Genomic DNA, 22,229 nt, shown 5'->3' on the forward strand with positions numbered 1-22,229 from the left:
ACGATTCTCATACACAGAACACATGTGGCGCAGAAATATTTAGGGAAGATATATACTGAGGGAGCACACAAGGCTCAAGCAAGCTGTACCTCTGATGCTACAAGCTTGTGGATGTCACCTGGTGATGGAGCCATGCCGTTCTTCATGGCTCTTTGCTAGCTATTGAATCCTGACTCTATTGTATTGCCTCTGGTGGGCATCCCCAAACTGCTCTCTGCTACCATCTGCTGGGCTTCTCTGCTTCTATCTAATGAGGTAGAAAGCTTCTACATAGCTAGAGCAGCCAGTAAAAGGCAGCACAACATCCCAGAGTAAGGGAAATCCAGTCTTTTCACTTTTTTGTCCAGTACTGATTTTGCGGTCCCAGACAACTTTCTGACTTAGGATTAGGAATTTCCTTTATGTCTTATGTTATATCCTTGATTATGAGCCTATGTTCCCTACATCTCTTTTGGGAACTCTGCCCTAGAAAACCCCATAGGAGCTATTCTGTTGTAGAAATGAAGCCTATTTCACTCCCAAAATCCACTTTGATTGGGCATAAAAATGAAGTTAGATGTAGAGTATCTGGGCTAAGTTACCTTCTTTATTATGTGTATTTACTACCAACTAAAGCATTGTATTCTGGCTACACAAAATCTCTTTGTTTTACAAACATTAAGGCACTGTCAAAATAGTTAGTTTTAGCTCACTGACAATAATTAGGAAACCAACTTACCTTAACTTCTTGGAATAATGTTTCAGCGCCTTTCAATATGTCCTCGTTGAAAATATTTTTCATGTCTTTAATTTTCTTTGTTCATCTCTGAACACTTTCCAGTTCCTCCCTTCAGTTCATCAATTTATTAAGTATCTGTTAAATGCAAGGCAGTGGATATTATGATGAAAAATGATGTGGTCCCTGAGATTTCATTGGTTTGGATGCTTTTCCCATTGATGCAAATCACTGACTTTTTCTAAACTTTAATAGGTGGTCGTTGAATGTGTCTGTGGACCAAAAATTCACCTTTGCAGCCAACTTAGTGAGAAACGTCTTTGTCTTCAGCTAGGCTTGTCCTTGAACAACATTCTGTGTCACCTTGCTCATACTTGTAGCTTGGTTAGACCTGCTAGAGCTTGTACTGTGTTGAAAAGCATAGGAACCACAATAAAGCATGGGAAGGGAATTTTGGTGGAGGAGATTAGGTAGAAAATGGGATGGGAGGGGTCAGACAGAAAGGGAACACTTGTTTCGACGAAAGGGAGGAATAACTTCCTAGTTGAAGTAATGGGGGATTGGGGTGGGGAGGGGGACTTCAAGAAAGAGCAGGCATTTATAACCAGGATCATAAAGTTTGAGCTGAGATGGACTTAGTCTGTTTCCCTTAATTTGCACATGAAGAAACTGAAGCCCAAAGAGGGGACATGACCTATCCAAGGCAGTAGGTAAAAGGTCAGAGATTTGAACTCAGTTTTCTAATGCCAAATCAATTTCATTTTCAACTACATAATGCTGCTTTTTATACCAACAAGTGGAGATGAGGAGTGCATTCCAGCCCAGGGTGTAGCTCTGTGTTAATAATACACAGTGTTCAAAAGAAAGTACTCAAAAATATGACTGGAAAAGTAGATTGGAGCTAGGCTAAGGAAGTAGATTTTTATCCTGTAGGTAACTGGGATCCATTGAAGGTGTTGGAGCAGGGGAGTGACATGATTAGACTTGTGCATAAGGAAGATAACTTTGGCAGCTTCTGAAGGATAGATTGAAGGGGGACCAACTAGACCTAATTCATGAGTAGGTTACAATAGTCTAGGTGACAACTAAAGATGAGCTAAACTGTATTGTAACTATATTGGAAGGGGATTCATATTTAACAAATTATGTACAGTAATAATTATTGACTAGTGATTTGACATGTTGATTCTCCTGTTGACCAGCTGTTTTAAAAGGAATTAATAAGATTCATTGCATTCAGCAGATGACATCTGACTGAATTTCAACTCTTGTAGATTTGTGTTCTTGACTTTTTCCCCTTGCACCTAATCAAACATAACCTGCATTTCATGGATATTTCATGTTATTTCCCCAGCAGCCTCCATTTATAGGAAGAAAGGGAGGAGGAAAGGCAGATTGGAGTGGTTGGAATCATCATGGTAGAGTGGAAAGACCCTTCTCTTTGGACCTCAGTTTCTTTGATAAAATAGGGAAGTTGGATTCTGTAATTCTGTGACTAAGTGACCTTTGAGATCCCTATCAGCTCTAATATTCAGGATTCCAGAATCCTTTTTAGCTTGGATATTTAGTTGTGTTTTTTTCTTCACTAAGTGAAGTTATGGCGCTTGTACAAGGCTCACATATAGAAAACTTAAGGAAGAGCAGGTTCTCTTCTGGGTCTCATTCCTGAGAATGAAAGCAGTCAGTCACCTCTTTTAAAACACAGGGAACTAGAGATCACAGTGTTATAGATTTACAGCTGGAAGGGATCTTAGAAGTCATTTAGTCTAATCTCTTCATTTTATGGATGAGTAAACTGAGCCCCAGGGAATGAATGAATGAGTGAGTGAAAAAGCATTTATTAAGTGTTTACTGTGTGCCAGGTATAGCAGTGTGTGCTGTAGAGCTTCCATGACTCACCCATAATCATGAGCAGCAAGTGGCACAGATGGGATTCCTCTGATCCCCATTTGTCACCCCTCCCCCTGGTCATGTTGGCTCAGCTTTGTGTGTCCCCATTTTTGGAGAGAATTAGAACCATGTTCCATTTTACTTTGGTCTAGTTTTATGAGACCCTGCCAGCGAGATAAGAAAAGCAGTCTTTGTGGTAGTATTGTCCTCCTGGGGTTTAATGCACAGCTCCTGGTGCCCTGACATGCAGAGGAATTCAGTCTTTTCCAAAGAGGCCTTTGTTAACCTGTGGTTAAGCCATGAATGCTGAGTGGGTCCTGTGGTGGAGGTGCCCCTGTGTCAGGATTGTTCTCAATAGTGGTGCCAGAACCTCACACTGGAGCTTCAGTGTCTTCCCTCTGTGGCACTGCCAGTGATTTCCAGATACAGGTGACATTTCCATTCAAGAACTGATTGAGCATCTTACTGTTATGAGGGTGAAGAGGCAGCAGGCTTGGGGCTGCATGGGAAGGACCATACCCCTTTTGAAGTCCACCCTGGGGTAAGGGACCCCAGAAGAGGTATGAAGAAGTGGGTAGCAAAGTGAATGCTTTTTCTAATATGAAATATGTAGAAGTGGCAGTGGGGAAGTCATGGGAAAAACTGGAGGTTTGGGGTCAGGAGACCCTTCCACTGACTCATCCTGTGACCCTGGGGCACACTTCCCATTTCTAGGACTCAGTTTCCCAATCCATAAAATCATAGAGTTAGATTTAAATGATATCCTAGGACCCTTACATCTCTTTGCTCCCTTGAAGTCTCACTTCAGATACCATGACCTACAAGAGGCCTTTTCTGATTCTCCCTGCCAAAAAATAAAATTACTTTGTACTAATTTTGGGCATGTTTTATATTTGTTTATGTACATGATATGTCCTGCCAATAGAATATAAGCTCCTTAGGGATAGGGATTTATTTAATTCTTGGTTTTGCACTCACAATACTGGCCACAGTGCCTGACACATAAGACGTGCAGGTCCCTCCTAGCATTGACTTCCTGTGGGCAAAAGGGAAACAAGTGAAGGTCTTTAAGCAAGAGAGCAACATAGTCAGACCTGTTCATTAGGGAGATTCGGGCAGCAGCATGTCCAGGATTAGAGGACTGGCTAGAGGGCAGGATTAGAGGGCTTCCATTAGACTGGAAGCATGGAGGAAGTTACAGTAGGTGATTAGAGAAATAATTAGGTAGGGCTGGCGACTATAGTGAGGAGACGGATATTAATGTAGAGGAGGTAGGATATGACAAGTGACTAGATCTAGGGAGAGGGAAGAATCAGAGACATCACTCCAATGTTGAGCCTGGGGAGGTGAATGGATGAATTTTTCTGACTCCTAGAACTTTGATCATTGCATCAGAGATTTTTAAGTCTTCCCAGGTTCTTGGGTATTTTGGGTTTTTTTACCATGTTGTTAGGGCAGAAATAGTTGTGGTTGTCTTCACTTCATTCTGTATCAGCTCTGAGTTTTCTCAGGATTCTCTGAAACCTCTCCTTGCATTATTTCTAGCAGTACAGTAGTATTCTATCATATTAATATATCATAATCTGTTGAATGATTTTCTAATCGATGGGCTTGACTTTGCCTATTTGTTACAATTTTTTTTTGAGGGAGCAACAGGTTTGGGAAGGCGGGAAAATAAGTGATTGTTAAATGAAAAAATATTAATTAAAAAAAAGAACTTAAACCCATTGCTAATCCCTTGGGGCTTTATTTATCTTCTTTTTCTTTTTCTGTAGCCCACCTGTTTTGTACGGATTGGCATGATACCATGGAAGGACAACACAGCCATGCACATCACCTTGGGGATCAGACCAGCAGTCTGTGCCATATTCCAGGGACAGAATATCAACCTGACCCCCAAGTAAGTATAATGGCCTTTTCTGGGAGGGTTGGTGGGGGAAAGGAGGTTTCCTTTTTAAGGACATCTAAGCCACATTGCTCCTTTCTTAGGAAACCACTTTCTTTTAAGTGAACAGAAAGCAGTATTTTCTCTATCCAGGGCCCCACTCTCTGGACCTCCAGTGATTCACAGATCAGGATAATGAGATGAGTGAAGACTGCCTTTTTGAGGACTTATTGACAGAACTAGGGATATTTGTCCTGGAGAAGACTTAGTAGATACATGATACCTGCCTTCCAATATTTGAAAGTCTGTCATGTGGATGAGAGACTACCTTTGTTTTCCTTGGCCCCAGAGTGGAACTAGGAGCGATCAGAGGATGTTGCAGAGAAGCAGATTTCAGCTTAGTAGAAGGAAACTAACAATTAGAGATGTTCAAAAGTGGAATGGGTTACTTTCAATACAAGTCTTCCATCAGGAGCTAAATGACCACTGGTCAGCAGTGCTGGAGCCAGGATTTTTCTGCCAGGATGGGCTGTGTGAAATGATCTCACCAACCTGCATTAATTACTCCTTCCCCCTCTCCCCCCAATTGTCACAGAGTAAGATGACCCCTGCAGAGGGTTTAGTATGTTTCCTAAGGAATCATATTGGAAAAGAGAAAGCCTGGGAGTAGAGAGCTCAAGTAGTTTAGGTGAAAGGGGATTAGGATCTGGATGAGGGTAGAGATGGTGTGTGTAGAGAGAAGGGAGCAATTTGAGAGATTTTGTTGAAGCTACAAGACTTAGCAGCTGATTGGGTTTGTGGAGTGTTGGAGAGCGAAGAGTCAAGGATGACTCAGGAAGCTAGTGATGAGACATAGGGAAGTTTGGAGGGAGCGAGGAAAGGGGACTGGGGGGAGGGTGGCAAAGATGGTTTTATTTTGGACATGTTGAAGTTGAGATTTTGGTGGGGTATCTGGGAGGCGATAGGCAGGAGGTGATGAACTCAGTGTGAGATGAGAGTTCAGGGCTGAATATATGGACTCGGAGCCATCTGTTTAGTGATGAGCTCATTGAGAGAGAGAGAGTATAAAGAGAGGACATAAGTGTGAGTCTTGGCTTTGTTACTCAAGTAACTAGCTGTGTGAATTTGCACAAGTAACTCCTCTTGCTGAGCCTTCAGTTCCATCATCCCCACCCCCACCCCTCAAATCAGAGAAGGAGAGGCAGTAGTGTTTACCCTAGAATTATTATAACACAGAGATATTATGATGATGGCCCAATGAATTAATGGAGCTGGCTTGATGGCCATAAATTCAGTTCAACAAATGTGTATTAAATGCCTACTATGCAAGGCCTTATGCTCAGGACTGGGAAGACTGGGAAAAAATGACGTATTCTCTCTTCTTGAGGAACTTAAAGCTCTTGGAGGTGGAATAGGACATGAGCATAAATAATTATAATTCAGGGTAGATTGTGATGTGTAGAGGAGAGATAGGGGCAAAATTTGAGGAAGGCTGATAGCACACTTTCAGCTGAAGGATTGAGGAATGGTTTATGTGATGTGGTGCTTGCTCTGAGCCTTGAAGGAAAAGGATTTCAGCAGGCAGAGATGAGGAAGGGGTGCCCAATGTGAGCTACTATTGTCATTCTCACCCTCGTATGGCATGACTCGATAGAGGCAAATCTCATTTTATTATGCTTTGCTTTTTTGTGTTTTGCAAATATTGTAGGTTTCTTTTTTTTTTTTAAAACAAATTGAAGGTTTGTGTCAGTCCTTCATTGAGCAAGTCTATCAATGACATTTACCCAGCAGTATGTGCTTACATCATGTTTCTTCATCATATTTTAGGAACATATTTTGTAGGTCTTCCTGTCATAGATGTTAATTTCCCTTAAATAATTAGTATTAATACGGCTTTTCAAGGTTAATCTTTCATTGGTTTGGTTTCTTTTCCATTCCCTGACCCCTGGATCGCCTTTTCTCCCCCCACGCTATTACGTAGGAGAGCATGTCCTACCTAGTTGCACAGTAATAGTGCTTATCTTTTCTCTGTATTAGAAGAGTCATAGTTTGCTTGCAGTTCGACGAAGATCCCTACTTGATGTACCTATGGACCTCATAAAAAGTGGTGAGTTTTCAAGGCTTAGCTCAGAGATTACTTCCTCTGCGAAGCCTTCCCTGAATTCCTCCAGTTGTTTGTATTCTTTCCCTTTTCATGAATAAATATTTATTCTAAGTATATAAAGTATTTTACTTATTTATAAATAAATCAGTGTAATGTATCTTTGCTGCTGAATCATTTTTCAGTTGTATCTGACTCTTCATGACCCCATTTGAAGTTTTCTTGGCAAAGATACTGGAGTGCTTTGCCATTTTCTTCTCCAGCTCATTTTACGGATGAGGAACTGAGGCAAACAGGGTTAAATGACTTGCCCAGAGTCACATAGCTAGTAAGTATCTGGGGTCAGATTTGAACTCATGAAGATGAGTCTTCCTGATTCTAAGCCTCTCCACACTACCCACCACAATTGTGTCCCTCCCCATCTTGTGTCCCCAGTATTTAACATAGTACATGCACATAGATACTTAATAATTGTTGAATTGCAATGCTGATTTGATCAACAAAGCTATTGAAAGATAATATAGTCATAGATTGTTTGACCTAGAGGAGACCTTCTTATTAATGTCTTAAAAATAAGACTAATAAGAAGGTCTCTTAAGTCCTTGAGAAAATGTTCTTAAGACCTTTTGGTCTCAAGAAATAAGACCATATTCCTCAGGATATGGAATGTAAGAGCTAAATGTAACTTGAGAGGAGAGAATAAAGTCAGAAAGGACTATGGAATGTCAGAACATTGCTTATAGGATATTAGAGGTGAAAGTCACTTTAGAATATAGAATGTTAGGCCTAGGCAGAATTTTATCATATAGAATATTGTAACACAGAACATAGAGTGTTAGAGCTAGAAGAGACCTTAAACTATGCTGGAGTCAGAAGAGACCTAAGGCATCATGGAATCCATCATCTTCATTTCACAGAGTGGGAAACAGGTCCAGAGAGAGGTTGTGTAAGTTGCTCAAGGCCACTTATTTCGTTAGCTGCAGAGCTGGGACCGATACCCTAGTTTCTTGATCTCTTGTTCAAGGTTTCCAGTATGCTTTATTTTGCATTTTCAGCCTTCCTGTCTGAAGGAGGGTGGAAAAGGAATCTTATTTCCAAAGAGGAAGTCAGGTAACCAGAACTCAAGAAGGATGTGACACCCCTCTCTTAGACACCTCTTGAGTAGTCTCCTGCTCACTGACTACTCTGGTGGTTTTCCTGCATTCTCTGCAAATGGTGCCTCCTCCGGTAATGCACCAATTTGTCATATTAAGTCATTCAATAATAATTGAATCCCCTTGATTAATCTCCTAGAATTAGCCAGTTGCATTTTGAGCAATTAGGGTTAATTACTGCCTCATTTGGCAGGAGAGAGCCCCTGTAATTATTTCATGAACAAGATGAGGAAGTGTTCTGCTGCCACAGATACATTCGTGGCATCTTGTAGCACATGTTAGAATCGGTAATGCCATAGTTAAGTGTAATTAGTAACTATTACTCTGTGTTTGCCTATTACCCAGGCTCTGGGCTGCCGTGTTTCTCCATGTGGCTATTATTGGGTGAAAATTTCTCCAGGCCTGCCAGCATCTGTCCAGAGTTTAGTAATGAGTTCTGAGAGCAGGGCATTTTTTTCCTGGGGGCAATCCAGGGTAGGAATGGGAGAGGAAACTAGTTACATGTTTGTTTTCTGCCTTGTATAAAGCCCCACTGTTTAAAAAAGACACCAAAACAAAATTGTTGAGGCATCATGAAGTCAAAGAATGTTAGAACTAGAAGAGATGTAGAATGATAGGTTGTTAGAGCTAGGATGGGACCTTAGAACAAATAACATTAGAAGTCAACCAGTTCAACTGCCTCATTTTGCAGATGAGGAAACTGAATCCTTTCACATTGACTTACCTGAGGTCATTCAGCTAGTAATTGGCAGTGCCAGGATTGGAACATTACACAGTAGAATACTGATGAATTAGGGGAAATGATCTCCATATTGGTAGTTCTGGGGGTGTTCTTTTCACTACACCATACTGCCTTCACAAGATACTGATAGTGCTCAGGGAAATTAATGGGGTCAGAATTTCAAGGACTTTGGTATTTGACAGAACAAGAGGTAGCCTCAATATAATGCAAAGAGCTTGGAACGAATCAGAAGAAATGGGTCCCAACTATGACATTCACTGGTCGTGTTACCATGGGGGAAATTTCTTCAGCTTTCTGAGCCTCAGTTTCCTCATCTGTTAAATAGGGATGATAATTCCTGGAGTAGCTACCCTGTTGTGCTATTATGAGGAAAATGCCCTGTAAACCGTACAGCTCAATGGGCTATTGCTATTTGTAAAGTTGATCTGGAAAGCAAAGAGAGTGTTTTTTTTTTTTTCTGGACACAAACCCATTTACAAAGATAAGACTTTATAATCTGTTAAGGATTTCCTCTTCTATAAAATGTCATATGTCTTTGAAGGTGAAATTAGTTTACAGTAAATGTCATTCTGATGAAATATGCATTTTAAAATCACGGAAACAGTTGCCTTAAGATTAATGATGCATTGCAAATATCAAGGAAAAAGATCTCCATCCAGCGTAAAGATAATTAAAATTCAGGTCAGAAGTCTGACTTAGTCAGGCTAAATTTTTTAATGAGATTTCAGAAAACTAATTGGGCGAGTATATTATTTTCTTTTAAAATTTAATGTTATGCTCCTTCAAAAACTAAAAAAGTATTTATTCATAACTACAGGTTATCATGATTCAAAGATTTTTAACTCTGATGAATCCACTCTAGGGGTGCTTGTGTCTTTCATCCAAGCTGATTGGAGAATGTACTTTTAGCAGTGCAAAATAGTAGGGAATCCTTGGGTCCTTTTATTACCCCAAGGCCAAAGAAGAGGGTCCCCCAGAATCTGTCCTTAATTTGCCCAGGGTAGTCACAGAATGCTAATGCTACAGAAGACCTTTGAACAAATAAAGCTATAACTGGCAGTGACTTTAGAATCCAGAATGTTAGAAAATAGAACATAGAATGTTAGAGTTGGAAGGGAGCCTTAGACTGTAGATAATTAGAGCATAAAACATAGAATGGCAGAGCTGAAAGGATTGTCAGAAGTCATCTACTGTAACCTCCCTTCCAATTCAGGAGCCCCTTCTATGGCATTGTTATAAGATGTAGCTTCCCTGTCTCTGTGTTGACCATGTTGGTCTTCTGGTCAGAAGCCAGAGGGAGGAAATAGTGATTTCTCCCCTTGCTTGAACACATCCATTGAGTCAGACCGTTCCATTGTTGCAAAGTTGTAAATGTTAAGAAGTTCTTCCTTATCCTCAGCTCAAATGTGCCAGTCTAAAGGATGATTTTTCCTCAGTTTGTTTAAAGTTTGATAACTAGAGGCAGATCCCATCAACCACATTGCAGATTCAACCAGAAGTTGCCAATTTTCCTTTTTGCTTTTTTGGAGGTTACCTAGAGCAGCATTGTGGGAGTATAGAAAGTATAAACTACAACATTAATTCAGATTTCTTATCTCTTTTCCCACAAGTCTGGCCATAGTGGACTCAAATACATAGGAAGTTCCATCTCGCAGAAATCTTACAGCTTTAAAAGTGTAAGGGATATTAGGGGTTAATTAGTCCAGTTCTTGACCAGTGGATTAATCCTCTGTATAACATCTTGGTCACCTTTCCTTCAGATCATTGCTTCCTTCTTTCTTTCTGAATCATAATTTCCCTTAGGAAAATGGGTTGTTGACTGTTTGAGTTTCTGCTTTTCCTATCTGTGCTGCTCACTCATCTTCTCCACCTCTGTAGCCCATGCAGCTGTCTGAATAAGAGCCAGGACAAAGGGTTACTTTAGCTACTAATGGAAAATATCGGCCAGCATAAAGTCTTGCAGTTAGGTTTAAAAAAAAAAAACCCACCAAAAACCAAAACTGTCTCAGTAACTGCAAGGAAGGAGCTGTCTTACATTCTTGTAATTGTATCCTTCACAATTATCACATTGCCTAGCATATAGTAAGAGCTTAATAAATACTTTTTTCATTCATTCTTATATAGCGAATTCTCCTTCACTAGAGAGAGTTAGGTAGACTTTGGGTGACATCTAAGGTCCATTTTAGCTATTTGGTCCCATGATTCTGGGATTGTCTGAATGGGGGAAGCCCATGTTTTTAAGGTAAGTATAGTAATTTATGTTCTCTTTTTCACTCTTGAACTTCTGAGTCTCTTTTTTTTATTTTTTTATTTTTTAATTAATTTATTTAACTTTTAACATTCATTTTCACAAAATTTTGGGTTCCAAATTTTCTCCCCATTTGTCCCCCCACCCCAAAACACCGAGCATTCTAATTGCCCCTATTACCAATCTGCCCTCTCTTCTATCATCCCTCCCTTCCCTCGGCCCCATCTTCTCTTTTGTCCTGTAGGGCAAGATAACTTTCTGTATCCTTTTACCTGTATTTCTTATTTCCTAGTAGCAAGAACAGTACTCGACAGTTGTTCCTAAAACTTTGAGTTCCAACTTCTCTTCATCCCTCCCTCCCCATCCATTCCCTTTGGAAGGCAAGCAATTCAATATAGGCCATATCTGTGTAGTTTTGCAAATGACTTCCATAATAGTCGTGTTGTGTAAGACTAACTATATATCCCTCCATCCTATCCTGCCCCCCATTGCTTCTATTCTCTCTTTTGATCCTGTCCCTCCCCAAGAGTGTTGACTTCAAATTACTCCCTCCTCCCATTGCCCTCCCTTCCATCCTCCCCCCTACCCTGCTTATCCCATTCTCCCCCACTTTCCTGTATTGTAAGATAGGTTTTCATACCAAAATGAGTGTGCATTTTATTCCTTCCTTTAGTGGAATGTGATGAGAGTAAACTTCATGTTTTTCTCTCACCTCCCTTCTTTTTCCCTCCACTAAAAAGTCTTTTGCTTGCCTCTTTTACAAGAGATAATTTGCCCCGTTCCATTTCTCCCTTTCTCCTCCCAATATATTTCTCTCTCACCACTTAATTTCATTTTTTTTAGAGATATGATCCCATGCTATTCCATTCACTCTGTGCTGTGTGTGTGTGTGTGTGTGTGTGTGTGTGTGTGTGTGTAATCCCACCAACTACCCAGATACTGAAAAGTTTCAAGAGTTACAAATATTGTCTTTCCATGTAGGAATGTAAACAGTTCAACTTTAGTAAGTCCCTTATGACTTCTCTTTGCTGTTTATCTTTTCATGCTTCTCTTCATTCTTGTGTTTGAAAGTCAGATTTTCTTTTCAGCTCTGGTCTTTTCATCAAGAATGCTTGAAAGTCCCCAATTTCATTGAAAGACCATTTTTTCCCCTGAAGTATTATACTCACTTTTGCTGGGTAAGTGATTCTTGGTTTTAGTCCTAGTTCCTTTGACTTCTGGAATATCCTATTCCATGCCCTTCGATCCCTTAATGTAGAAGCTGCTAGATCTTGTGTTATCCTGATTGTATTTCCACAATACTTGAATTGTTTCTTTCTAGCTGCTTGCAATTTTCTCCTTGACCAGGGAACTCTGTAATTTGGCCACAATGTTCCTAGGAGTTTCTCTTTTTGGATCTCTTTCAGGCGGTGATCTGTGAATTCCTTGAATACTTATTTTGCCCTCTGGTTCTAGAATCTCAGGGCAGTTTTCCTTGATAATTTCATGAAAGATGATGTCTAGTCTCTTTTTTTGATCATGGCTTTCAGATAGGCCCATAATTTTTAAATTGTCTCTCCTGGATCTATTTTCCAGGTCAGTTGTTTTTCCAATGAGATATTTCACATTCTCTTCCATTTTTTCATTCTTTTGGTTTTGTTTTGTGATTTCTTGGTTTCTCATCAAGTCATTAGCCTCCATCTGTTCCATTCTAATTTTGAAAGGACTATTTTCTTCAGTGAGCTTTTGAACCTCCTTTTCCATTTGGCTAATTCTGCTTTTGAAAGCATTCTTCTCCTCATTGGCTTTTTGAACCTCTTTTGCCAATTGAGTTAGCCTATTTTTCAAGGTGTTATTTTCTTCAGCATTTTTGGGGGTCTCCTTTAGCAAGGTGTTGACCTGCTTTTGATGCTTTTCTTTCATCTCTCTCATTTCTCTTCCCAATTTTTCCTCCACCTCTCTTACTTGATTTTCAGAATCCTTTTTGAGCTTTTCCGTGGCCTGAGCCTGTTGAATATTTATTTTGGATGTGTGGGATACAGAAGCCTTGACTTCTGTGTCTTTCCCTGATGATAAGCATTGTTCTTCCTCATCAGAAAGGAAGGGAGGAGATATCTGTTCACCAAGAAAGTAACCTTCTATAGTCTTATTTTTTTCCCTTTTCTGGTCATTTTCCCAGCCAGTGACTTGACTTCTGAGTTTTCTTTCCACACCTACCATGCCTCCAGATCCGCCCAGCCAGCGCTTGGGGTCTGAGATTCAAATGCTGCTTCCCAGCCTCAGGGCTTTGGGCGGGGGCAGGGCTGCTATTCAGTGTGAGATTAAGTTCAGTTGCTCAGGTGGGAGCAGGGCAGCCACAAGGGGCTCAGTTCCCTCAGGGGGTTTATGCAGAGACCTTCAACAATGGATCCAAGCTCCTGCCTGTTTGGGGAGCCCCTGTCCGCTGCTGCCTCCCGACGGGGCCTGAGTTATGGGGACACCCCACTCCCCTCTCAGACCCCCAAAAAGACTCTTTCTCTGACCCTTGTCACCTGTGGGTGAAGGGACCTGTGCGGCCTCTGGAGATTCTGTCCCTGAAGCCTGCTCGGATCTGCTTCCCTCGGCGCTGCATGGCCAAGGCAGAGCTGGCCTCTGCTGTGGGTCCAGTGTGCGATAGACCTTTTGCGTCAGGTTTTCAGGTCTCTCTGGAACAGAAATCTCATCCACTCCGTTGTTCTGTGGCTTCTGCTGCTCCAGAATTTGTTGGGAGTTCTTCTTTACAGATATTTTATGGGCTGTGGGTTGGGAGCTAGCATATGTGTGTCTTTCTACTCCACCATCTTGGCTCCTCCCCCCTCTGAGTCTGTTAAGATCATGAAGCTAGAAGAGACCTCAGAGGTCATCTAGTTCTGTTCTCTCATTTTATGGATAAGGAAGACCTGTCTGAGGTGACACTGAAAGTGGTGGAATTGGAATTCAGACTCAGGTCCTGTAACTCCAGGTTCACTCTCTGGCTAATAATGTCTTTGAACAAACATTTAACATTATGTTCTGTGTAACGGGTACTCCAGGGCTGTGATGTAGCATAATAGATAGAGTGCAGGCCTGGAGTCAGGAAGATGAGTCTTCCTGAGTTCAAAGTTGGCCTCAAACAGTTCCTGGCTGTGTGACCTTGGGCAAGTCACTTAACCTTGTTTGCCTCAGTGTCCTCATCTGTAAAATGAACTGGAGAAGGAAGTAGCAAACTACTCTTGTATCTTTGCTTAGAAAATCCCAAATGGGGTCATGAAAAGTTGGATATGACTGAACAACCACAACAAGGGTACCCCGGTTTTTAGAATGCACTCATTCTTCATTAGCTATTCAAAGGATACTACTCTGGGTTGGGTATTTGGGGACACAGTTGTCTTCCCTTTTTATTTAGTAACTTGAAATCTCTGAGAAGTAGTGTTTAGGTGGCTGAATACCACTGAGTAAACAAATAACTTCGAGGAGAGGTATAAAATTCTTCGGACTTGCAAGTGTATGGACTTTCAGAGAAATTTCTGACTTAGTTTAAAAATGTAAATCCATCAGTATGACTTCTCTAAATTCCAAAATATAATTCTTAACTGTAATAGCAGAGTCTCACAAGCACTTTTGCAAATGTGATAGAATTATATTACAAATCAATATCTGTTTTGTGCCCAGCTGTGGCTGCTGGAGAAAAGCCGAAAGGAACATCTTGCCTCCAGCTGTTGCTTCTTGGCCTACCAAGAAGGGAAAGTGCTCAGGGAAGAGACTGAGCATGACTTGTGCATCCTTAAATCTTTCCCACTCCATCTAGTCTCCTCAGGTCTGGTACCTTCCTTTTTGGCTAATCTCTCTATTATGCGCTCCTCAGCACGCTCTTTGGTAGGCCAGGTCTTTCTCAGAAAAGTCTGGTAATCTAGGTTTGAGACTGGAACAAAATGAGATAGTCATACATCATCTAACAGTTAACAAAAATGTTTACTCAACTTTAGCAGAGAAAGGAATATTCGGCAAGCATGTGGCATTGATTCAGTTGAGCCCGGCTTCCCTCCCACTGTGGTGACCATGTTGGTCTTCTGGTCAGAAGCCTCAGGGAGAAACTAGTGACTTCTCATTCACCAGCTTTTGTACTGAAGTCACCAGGAGCTGTGTCAAAGACCTGAAGGTCCCCTGAACTAATTAAATCCTTTAAGAAAAGAAAATTAGCCTAACCTAAATAATAGATATTGATTTTATCACCCCTCCTGAAGTGATACTATACCTTCTGTATTAGAAACTCTATGGCAGACCTAAAAACCATTGGGGGGTACTTTCTGTTTTAAGGGGAGAAATCAACTTTGCATGAAGGGTATTGTTAATGGCAGAAAGCTGCGTCTTCACTTCAGTTACCTGGCTTACTGCCTTCTTCTTTCCCAAATGTTTCTAGCCAGAATTGAATGGGAGAGAGATGGGTTATTTCTTCCCCCTACTTCTACCACTTTCTAGTGGGTTCTAAAATCTCTTCTCGTTAAAAAAATTTTATATTCTGCATTTTAGCATTCTAAGTTCTAAGCACCCTTCAAATTTTAGAGGGTATATTTTAACTCCAAAGCCTCTGCTGGTCTTCATGCAGGTAATATTGTCCTGAAATCCGTGACTAATTTGGAGACTAGCACTTTTCTTTGTAATGGATTGTGAAAGGTAGCTTTAAAGTTGATGCCTGACAGGGGATCCTATTTTCTGATCCTGTTCTGAATATTATACTCCGCCATTTTTCCTTGTCTGTTAGGAAGCAGGATTGCTTCAATTAGTTCAAATTGGTTGAGATAAGTAATGCAAATCTGGGTCATTGCATATGTAAATGTACAGCTGTAGTCTTGGAGGGTTCCAGAATGTGTCAGCCTCTGAGGTGTCTAGAAACCCTCTGGGGTTAACTCCAGAAAGGGGGTGGCTGCCTGCTGACAATGGGAATCATTGCTCTACACCCTACCAGCCCTATATAATTCCTTAAATTTGTGGACAGTATGATATAGTTGGAAATAACCAAACTCAAAGCCAGAGAGCTTGCAAGGACTTTCATCCTATACTGCTATTTACAGCTTTAGACAGGTCACTTGCCTTTCTGGGCTTTTGTTTAAATGCTTCTTTAATAAAAGGCTCTCTCATATCCTACATAGTCCCAAATCTAATGATCTTTTAACATCTTGAAACAATCCATTAGTAGCCTCACAGTGTTACTCAATTTTTTTGTTTGTGAATCTTTTAGATCAGCAGATCACAGATTTAGGGCTGAAAAGAGACTTTAGAAGCCATCAAATCCAACCCTTTTCTTTTACAGATGAGGAAATGAAGGCCCAGAGAGGTTAACTGTGTCTTGCCCCAGGTCACAAAAGCAGTAAGTGACAGAGCTAAGATCCGCAACACATATTGTCTCCAGATCCCATCCATTTTCTGCTGTGTTCCATACTGTCTCCCAAGCTTAGTACATCCATTGTCTGGAAACCAGGATGGTGTTCAGATGTGGAACAGTCATATCTTATAATGGCCTACAGTAGGAAAGTGATGCTGAATAGTATTCATAGGATTAGATGAGGTTTGGAAGTGTCAGAGGTCTTAAAGATCATCTACTCTAGTTCCTAGAATTTTATAGGGGAAGAAAATGGCACCAAGAAAAGTGACTTACCCCAAGTTTTTAAGCTAATAACATGAAATCCACACCATGTCGATCTTCTCCTGGAGTGCACCTATGCTTTCTGTACGAAGCTGTTGGGTGTGACTGAATAGTACTGGATGCCAGCTTTGCTTTTGCTTTGTATCTTTGAATAAGTCAGAAATTCTAGAGCAGGAAGAGAACTTAAAATCTACCCCCTCCTAAAAATGTGGGGGCGGAGCCAAGATGGTGAAGTAGAAAGATGCACATACACATAGCTCCGAACCCACAAACCACAGAACGGCAGAGGGGACTAACCCAGGGCGAATTCTGCACCCAGAGACCACGGAATATTGGAGCAAGGGAGATTTCTGTTCCGGAGAGACCTGCAAACCTCTCACGGGGGTCCTTCACGCCGTGGACTGGGCGCCAGGGTGGGTAGCAGAGAGCAACCATACCGCGGCAGTGACACCGTGAGAAAAAGATCCGAGAGGGCTACGGGACGGGATCTCCAGCGGCCACGCGGGTCCCCCCACCCACAGAGGGACCAGCAAAACTCTCGCAAAAGGTCCGTCGCGCTGCAGACGCGGTGCCCAGCCCGGACCTGCGGCGGCGGCCGCAGCTCCGAGAGGCACAGATCTGAAAGGGCTCCGGAGGCAGGATCTTCAGCGGCAGCACGGGCCCCCCCCCACCAACAGGTGACTGACGGGGGTAGGTGAGAGAGTCTCTTTGGCGGGTTGAGAGGGGAGTGAGGTGCCCCTAAGGCTTGGGCCCCCCCCTGGGAGGTAGGGGCTGAGAGGCAGCTGCGGACGGGGGCTCCCCAAGCGAGCAGGAGCCTGGATCCATTGTGGAAGGTCTGTGCATAAACCCCCTGAGGGAATTGAGCCAGAGAGGCGGCCCTGCCCCTGATCTCAGCACCTGAGCCTAATTTAACACTGAATAACAGCCCTGCCCCCCCCCCCCCCCCCCCCCCCGCCAAAAATCCTAAGGCGGGAAGCAGCATTTGAATCTCAGTCCCCAAACGCTGGCTGGGAGGCCCAGGAGGCGAGGTGGGTGTGAGGAGAACATTCAGAGGTCAGGCCACTAGGTGGAGAAAATGCCAAGGAAAGGGAAAAGAAATAAAACTATTGAAGGGTACTTTATCGGAGAAAAAACACTTCCTCCCTTCCTTTCTGATGGGGAGGAACAAGGCTTGCCATCAGGCAAAGACACAGAAATCGAGGACTCTGTGTCCCAGCCCACCCAATGGGCTCAGGCCATGGAAGAGCTCAAGAGGAATTTTGAAAATCAAGTTAGAGAAGTGGAGGAAAGACTGGGAAGGGAAATGAGAGGGATAAGGGAGAAGCATGAAAAACAGATCAGCTCCCTGCTAAAGGAGAACCAAAAAAATCTTGAAGAAATTGGCACCTTGAGAACTAGCCTAACTCAGCTTGCAAGGGAGGTGCAAGGGGCCAATGAGGAGAAGAATGCTTTCAAAAGCAGAATTAACCAAATGGAAAAGGAGATTCAAAAGCTCACTGAAGAAAATAGATCTTTCAAATCTGGAATGGTACAGATGGAAGCTTTGGACTTTTCGAGAAAGACAGATATCTCAGAACATACTGCGCAGATTCGAAAAATGGAAGATAATGTGAAATATCTTATTGGAAAAACAACTGACCTGGAAAATAGAATCAGGAGAGACAATGTAAAAATTCTGGGACTACCTGAAAACCATGATCAAAAGAAGAGCCTAGACATCATCTTCCATGAAATTATCAAGGAAAACTGCCCTGAGATTCTAGAACCAGAAGGCAAAATAAATATTCAAGGAATCCGAAGAACACCGCATGAAAGAGATCCAAAAAGAGAAACTCCTAGGAGCATTGTGGCCAAATTCCAGAATTCCCAGGTGAAAGAGAAAATATTGCAAGCAGCTAGAAAGAAACAATTCAAGTATTGTGGAAATACAATCAGGATAGTACAAGACCTGGCACCTTCTACATTGAGGGATAGAAGGGAATGGAATAGGATATTCCGGAAGTCAAAGGAACTAGGACTGAAGCCAAGAATCACCTACCCAGCAAAACTGACTATAATACTTCAGGAGAAAAAATGGTCTTTCAGTGAAATAGAAGACTTTCAAATTTTCCTGATGAAAAGACCAGAGCTAGAAAGAAAATTTGATTTTCTAACACAAGAATGAAGAGAACCATGAAAAGGCGAACAGCAAAGAGAAATCATAAGGGACTTACTAAAGTTGAACTGTTTACATTCCTACATGGAAAGACAATATTTATAACTCTTGAAACATTTCAGTATCTGGGCACTGGGTGGGAGTACACACACACACACACATGCACACACGTACACATACATAGAGACAGAGTGCACAGAGTGAATTGAAGAGGATGGGATCATATACTAAAAAAAAAAAAAAAAAAAAAAAAATCTACCCCCTCCTTAAAGAGGAGCAGCCCTGACAGGTAAGCAACCAGGCTATACTTTATGAACTCTGAACAGTACAGTGAGCAATTGGGATTCCAGAGAACTGATGTTGATTTGGGCCATTTACCTCCTGACTGAGAGGTGGCAGATTCAGGGTGCAGAATGAGACATACTTTTTTTTGGACATGGACAACATGGGTATGTGTTTTGCTTGATTAGACACATTTGTTGCAAGGTTATTGCTTTTCTTTTAAATTGGGAGAGGGGAGGAAAGTCAAGGGGATGGGAGAGGTTGGGGAAAACCTCTAGTGATGAACAAATAGAAGCATAATGTGCTCTAGTGGAAAAATCACTAGCCTGGATTTCAGATGACCTACTTCCAAATCCTAGCTCTGTCACTCATTGCTCTGTGATCTTGGGCAATACTCAGACTCAGAAACATTGGGAGAATTTCGATCTTTGTATACTTTTAAACTCTCACAGTCTCCAGTTTGAGGGGGAACCCCAAATGTTATCTAGTCCAACATATTAACTGAACTGGAACACAGTAGAGAAATAAATATCATAATAAGACCTTGCATTTCCAGAGTGTTGTAAGGTCTATAAATTTAATGGAGGGCAGCGAGATGGCACAGTAGATAGAGTGCTGAGCCTGGAGTCAAGAAGACTCATCTTCCTGAGTTCATGTCACTTAACCCTGTTTGCCTCAGTTTCCTCATATGTGAAATGAGCTGGAGAAGGAAATGGCAAAGCACTCCAGTATCTTTGCCAAGAAACCTCAGAGTCATGAAGAGTCGGACATGACTAAAATGACAGAACAATAACAAAAAACTTCAATCACTGTATGAAAATATGACTTATTATCATGCAGAATCAAATGTAATTAACGTATAAGAGAAGTACAAAGTAATGTGCTGGATCGGAGGAGGGTGAGTAAGAAGTGACATTTAGGTCAGTTATTAATGCCATCAGACTGGACCTTAACAACAGCCCTGTGAGATGAGTACTAGGAGCATTGTTATCCTCATTTTGTAGAGGTGAAAACTGAGGAACTGTGAGAGGTTAAGAATTGCCCAGGGTCACGCAGCTAGTATCTTGGGGTAGATTTTGAACCTAGGTCTTTCTGATTCCAAATCTAGCACTTTATCTACTATGACATCTTTCTTGCCTTTGAGGAAGTCAACAAAAGAGTCTACGCCATTAAACTTTAAAGAAAAATTCAAGACCTAAGTAATTTCCCACTTCCCTTGGACTAACCTTTCCATGTAAATTCCAATTTTAAGTTAACCTGATTCTATAAACCTCTGTGCCAGTTAAAATTCTAATCTTGGGCCTCCTGCCATGAATTATAAAAATCAATTTCATGGATCTGTGTAATCAGTGATGTTTAGGAAGCTGATTCTTTTCTCTCTCCCTCCTAAAGATAAAAGTTGAGCTAACCTTGACTTTGAAGTATTGAAAATAATTACCGGGAGTGTCACTTCATTTGAAGATGCTCTTTGTGGGCACTTCCGCTGAGAGAACTTATGAAGAATAGGATGGCCTAAAGTTAAATTCACAACTCCATGCCTCCCTTCATTACAACACTCTGACAGAATTCTCTGACACAGTGACATTTTTGCTTTGGCTGGAATTGATAATTATCTGTATGCAGATCCCATCAGGGTGCATTTTTTTCTGGTGGCATTTGGACTTTGAACATCCACTTAGAGAATCACACAAAGAGCTAATATGTGGACATACCTTTTTATGGAAAGGGCTGGGGGCAAGGAATTCAGGGGGAAATGATACTGGTGAGCATTTCTCTCTATTATAATGATAATTTTCCTGTATCCTAGGACTCTAGAATTTGGAATAATAGTTTCATCTTCCTTTTACAAGGCTACCAATTAGAATTTCCTAAAAATAATAGAATCATAGAATATGGAAATACAAACTGTTTTTCAAAAGATAGAGGAAACACTGAGGGAAATTTGCTTTTCTGAGCTTGATTCTCATCTGTAAAGAGGAATGGGTTGCTTAAGTAGAAATTATAGGAACCTTGAGGGAAGTGACTTGTGGAGTTTGTGAAAGAGAAGAAAACTCAGTGCAGTCTGAATTGTACCTTCTATTTTGAAAGAGCAGATTTCTAAGAGTTCAGAAAAAGGATAGGTATGATTTCATGAACCGAAATTCTCTAGAAGCCAGCACAAGTGTATGGGAAGTCTCAAGAATGAAATTTTGAAGGAAGAAACAATTCTGTTAAAAAGGGGAAGATGCCTAAAGAGACCAATACAGCTGTACAAGGGCCTTCCTTATTGACCAACTTAGATTTTAAAAGGCTGTGTCTGAAAACATAGAAACAAAGACAGATAACAGTGGATGAAAGCATGCTTATGGCCTTACAGTGGTGGTGTCAGGAATACTACTGCTCAGGATGAATTGAGGCTGGAAAGAAAAACTAAGGACAAAAAAAAAAGGGTTTTTTTTAAAAAGGTATTTGAAGAAAGAAAAGCTAAGATTGCTGCTCAGGGTAGATTGAACAATGATAACTGATGATCAGATAGAAGGCGGCTTTTCAACTCCTTTTTTCTTTTTCTTTTTTTTTCTCCTGTTTTCTCTTCCAAGGAGAATGATCTTTAGACTAGAAAGGACAGAATAAACTTAGTGATTTGAAATCCAAGAGAGGTGGAGAGAGATTGTAGGTGAGCCACCTGCCCTTGATGAGCTCAGGTCATTGAACTCAGTTGAGTTATATCCCCGATTTCTGGAAGGACTGGTGGTTGTGATTGCTTAACCACCATCTTTGAATGATGGAAAATGGAAGAGGTGTGACAGGATTGGAGAAGGGATAATACTGTCTCAATTTTCAAAAAAAGAGAAGAGAATCTAATTTTAAAACTATGTGCTAGTGAGCTTAACTTTGATTCTTGGCAAAATATTAGAATATATCATCAAAGGGATGGTTAGTGAGCGTATAGAAAAGGAAGTTGTGCTAACCAAAAGCCAGCATAGTTTCAAGATAGGTCATATAAAAATAACATAATTTCCTTTTTTTTGGCAAGAATGACTAGATTGATAGGGCCAGTAACACGTAAGTTCTTCAAAGTAAAAACATTATCCATTTTGTCTTTGTATTTCTAGTGCTTTGTACATAATAATTATTTCTTTAACAAATATTTGTTAAATTATATCAAATTCAGCCCCTTAGATATATTTGCCTAGACTTTAGTAAAACATCTGGGCTGGCCATGTTGTTCAAATGCAGAATGTACGCTTGCCAAAAAGACTATTTTATGGAGAACTCGCATTGGGGCAGGCGGTCACATGGTGGTCAGAAGAAGTGATACAAGGACACTCTCACAGTCTCTGTCAAGAACTTTGGATTTGACTGTGCAACATGGGAGACAATGACACAGGACCACTCAGCATGCCATGCCCACATCAGAAAGGGTGCTGTGTTCTATGAGCAAAGCAGAATTGAGACAG

At 41.2% G+C, this 22,229-nt stretch overlaps 1 protein-coding gene across 3 annotated transcripts in view; it reads left to right on the forward strand.

Moving 5' to 3' along the window:
- The window catches only part of NEK6 (NIMA related kinase 6), a 129,962-nt gene that overhangs the window by 40,949 nt on the left and 66,784 nt on the right, over positions 1 to 22,229 (forward strand). For all 3 annotated transcript variants that reach the window (XM_072631882.1, XM_072631880.1, XM_072631881.1), the window contains exon 2: positions 4,381 to 4,505. In XM_072631882.1, the coding sequence (XP_072487983.1) occupies positions 4,413 to 4,505 (93 nt within the window). In that variant the 5' untranslated portion in view covers positions 4,381 to 4,412. The remainder of the gene's footprint in view (positions 1 to 4,380; positions 4,506 to 22,229) is intronic.

The sequence above is a fragment of the Notamacropus eugenii genome, chromosome 1 (genome assembly GCF_028372415.1).
Source record: "Notamacropus eugenii isolate mMacEug1 chromosome 1, mMacEug1.pri_v2, whole genome shotgun sequence".
Taxonomy (NCBI): Eukaryota; Metazoa; Chordata; class Mammalia; order Diprotodontia; family Macropodidae; genus Notamacropus; species Notamacropus eugenii.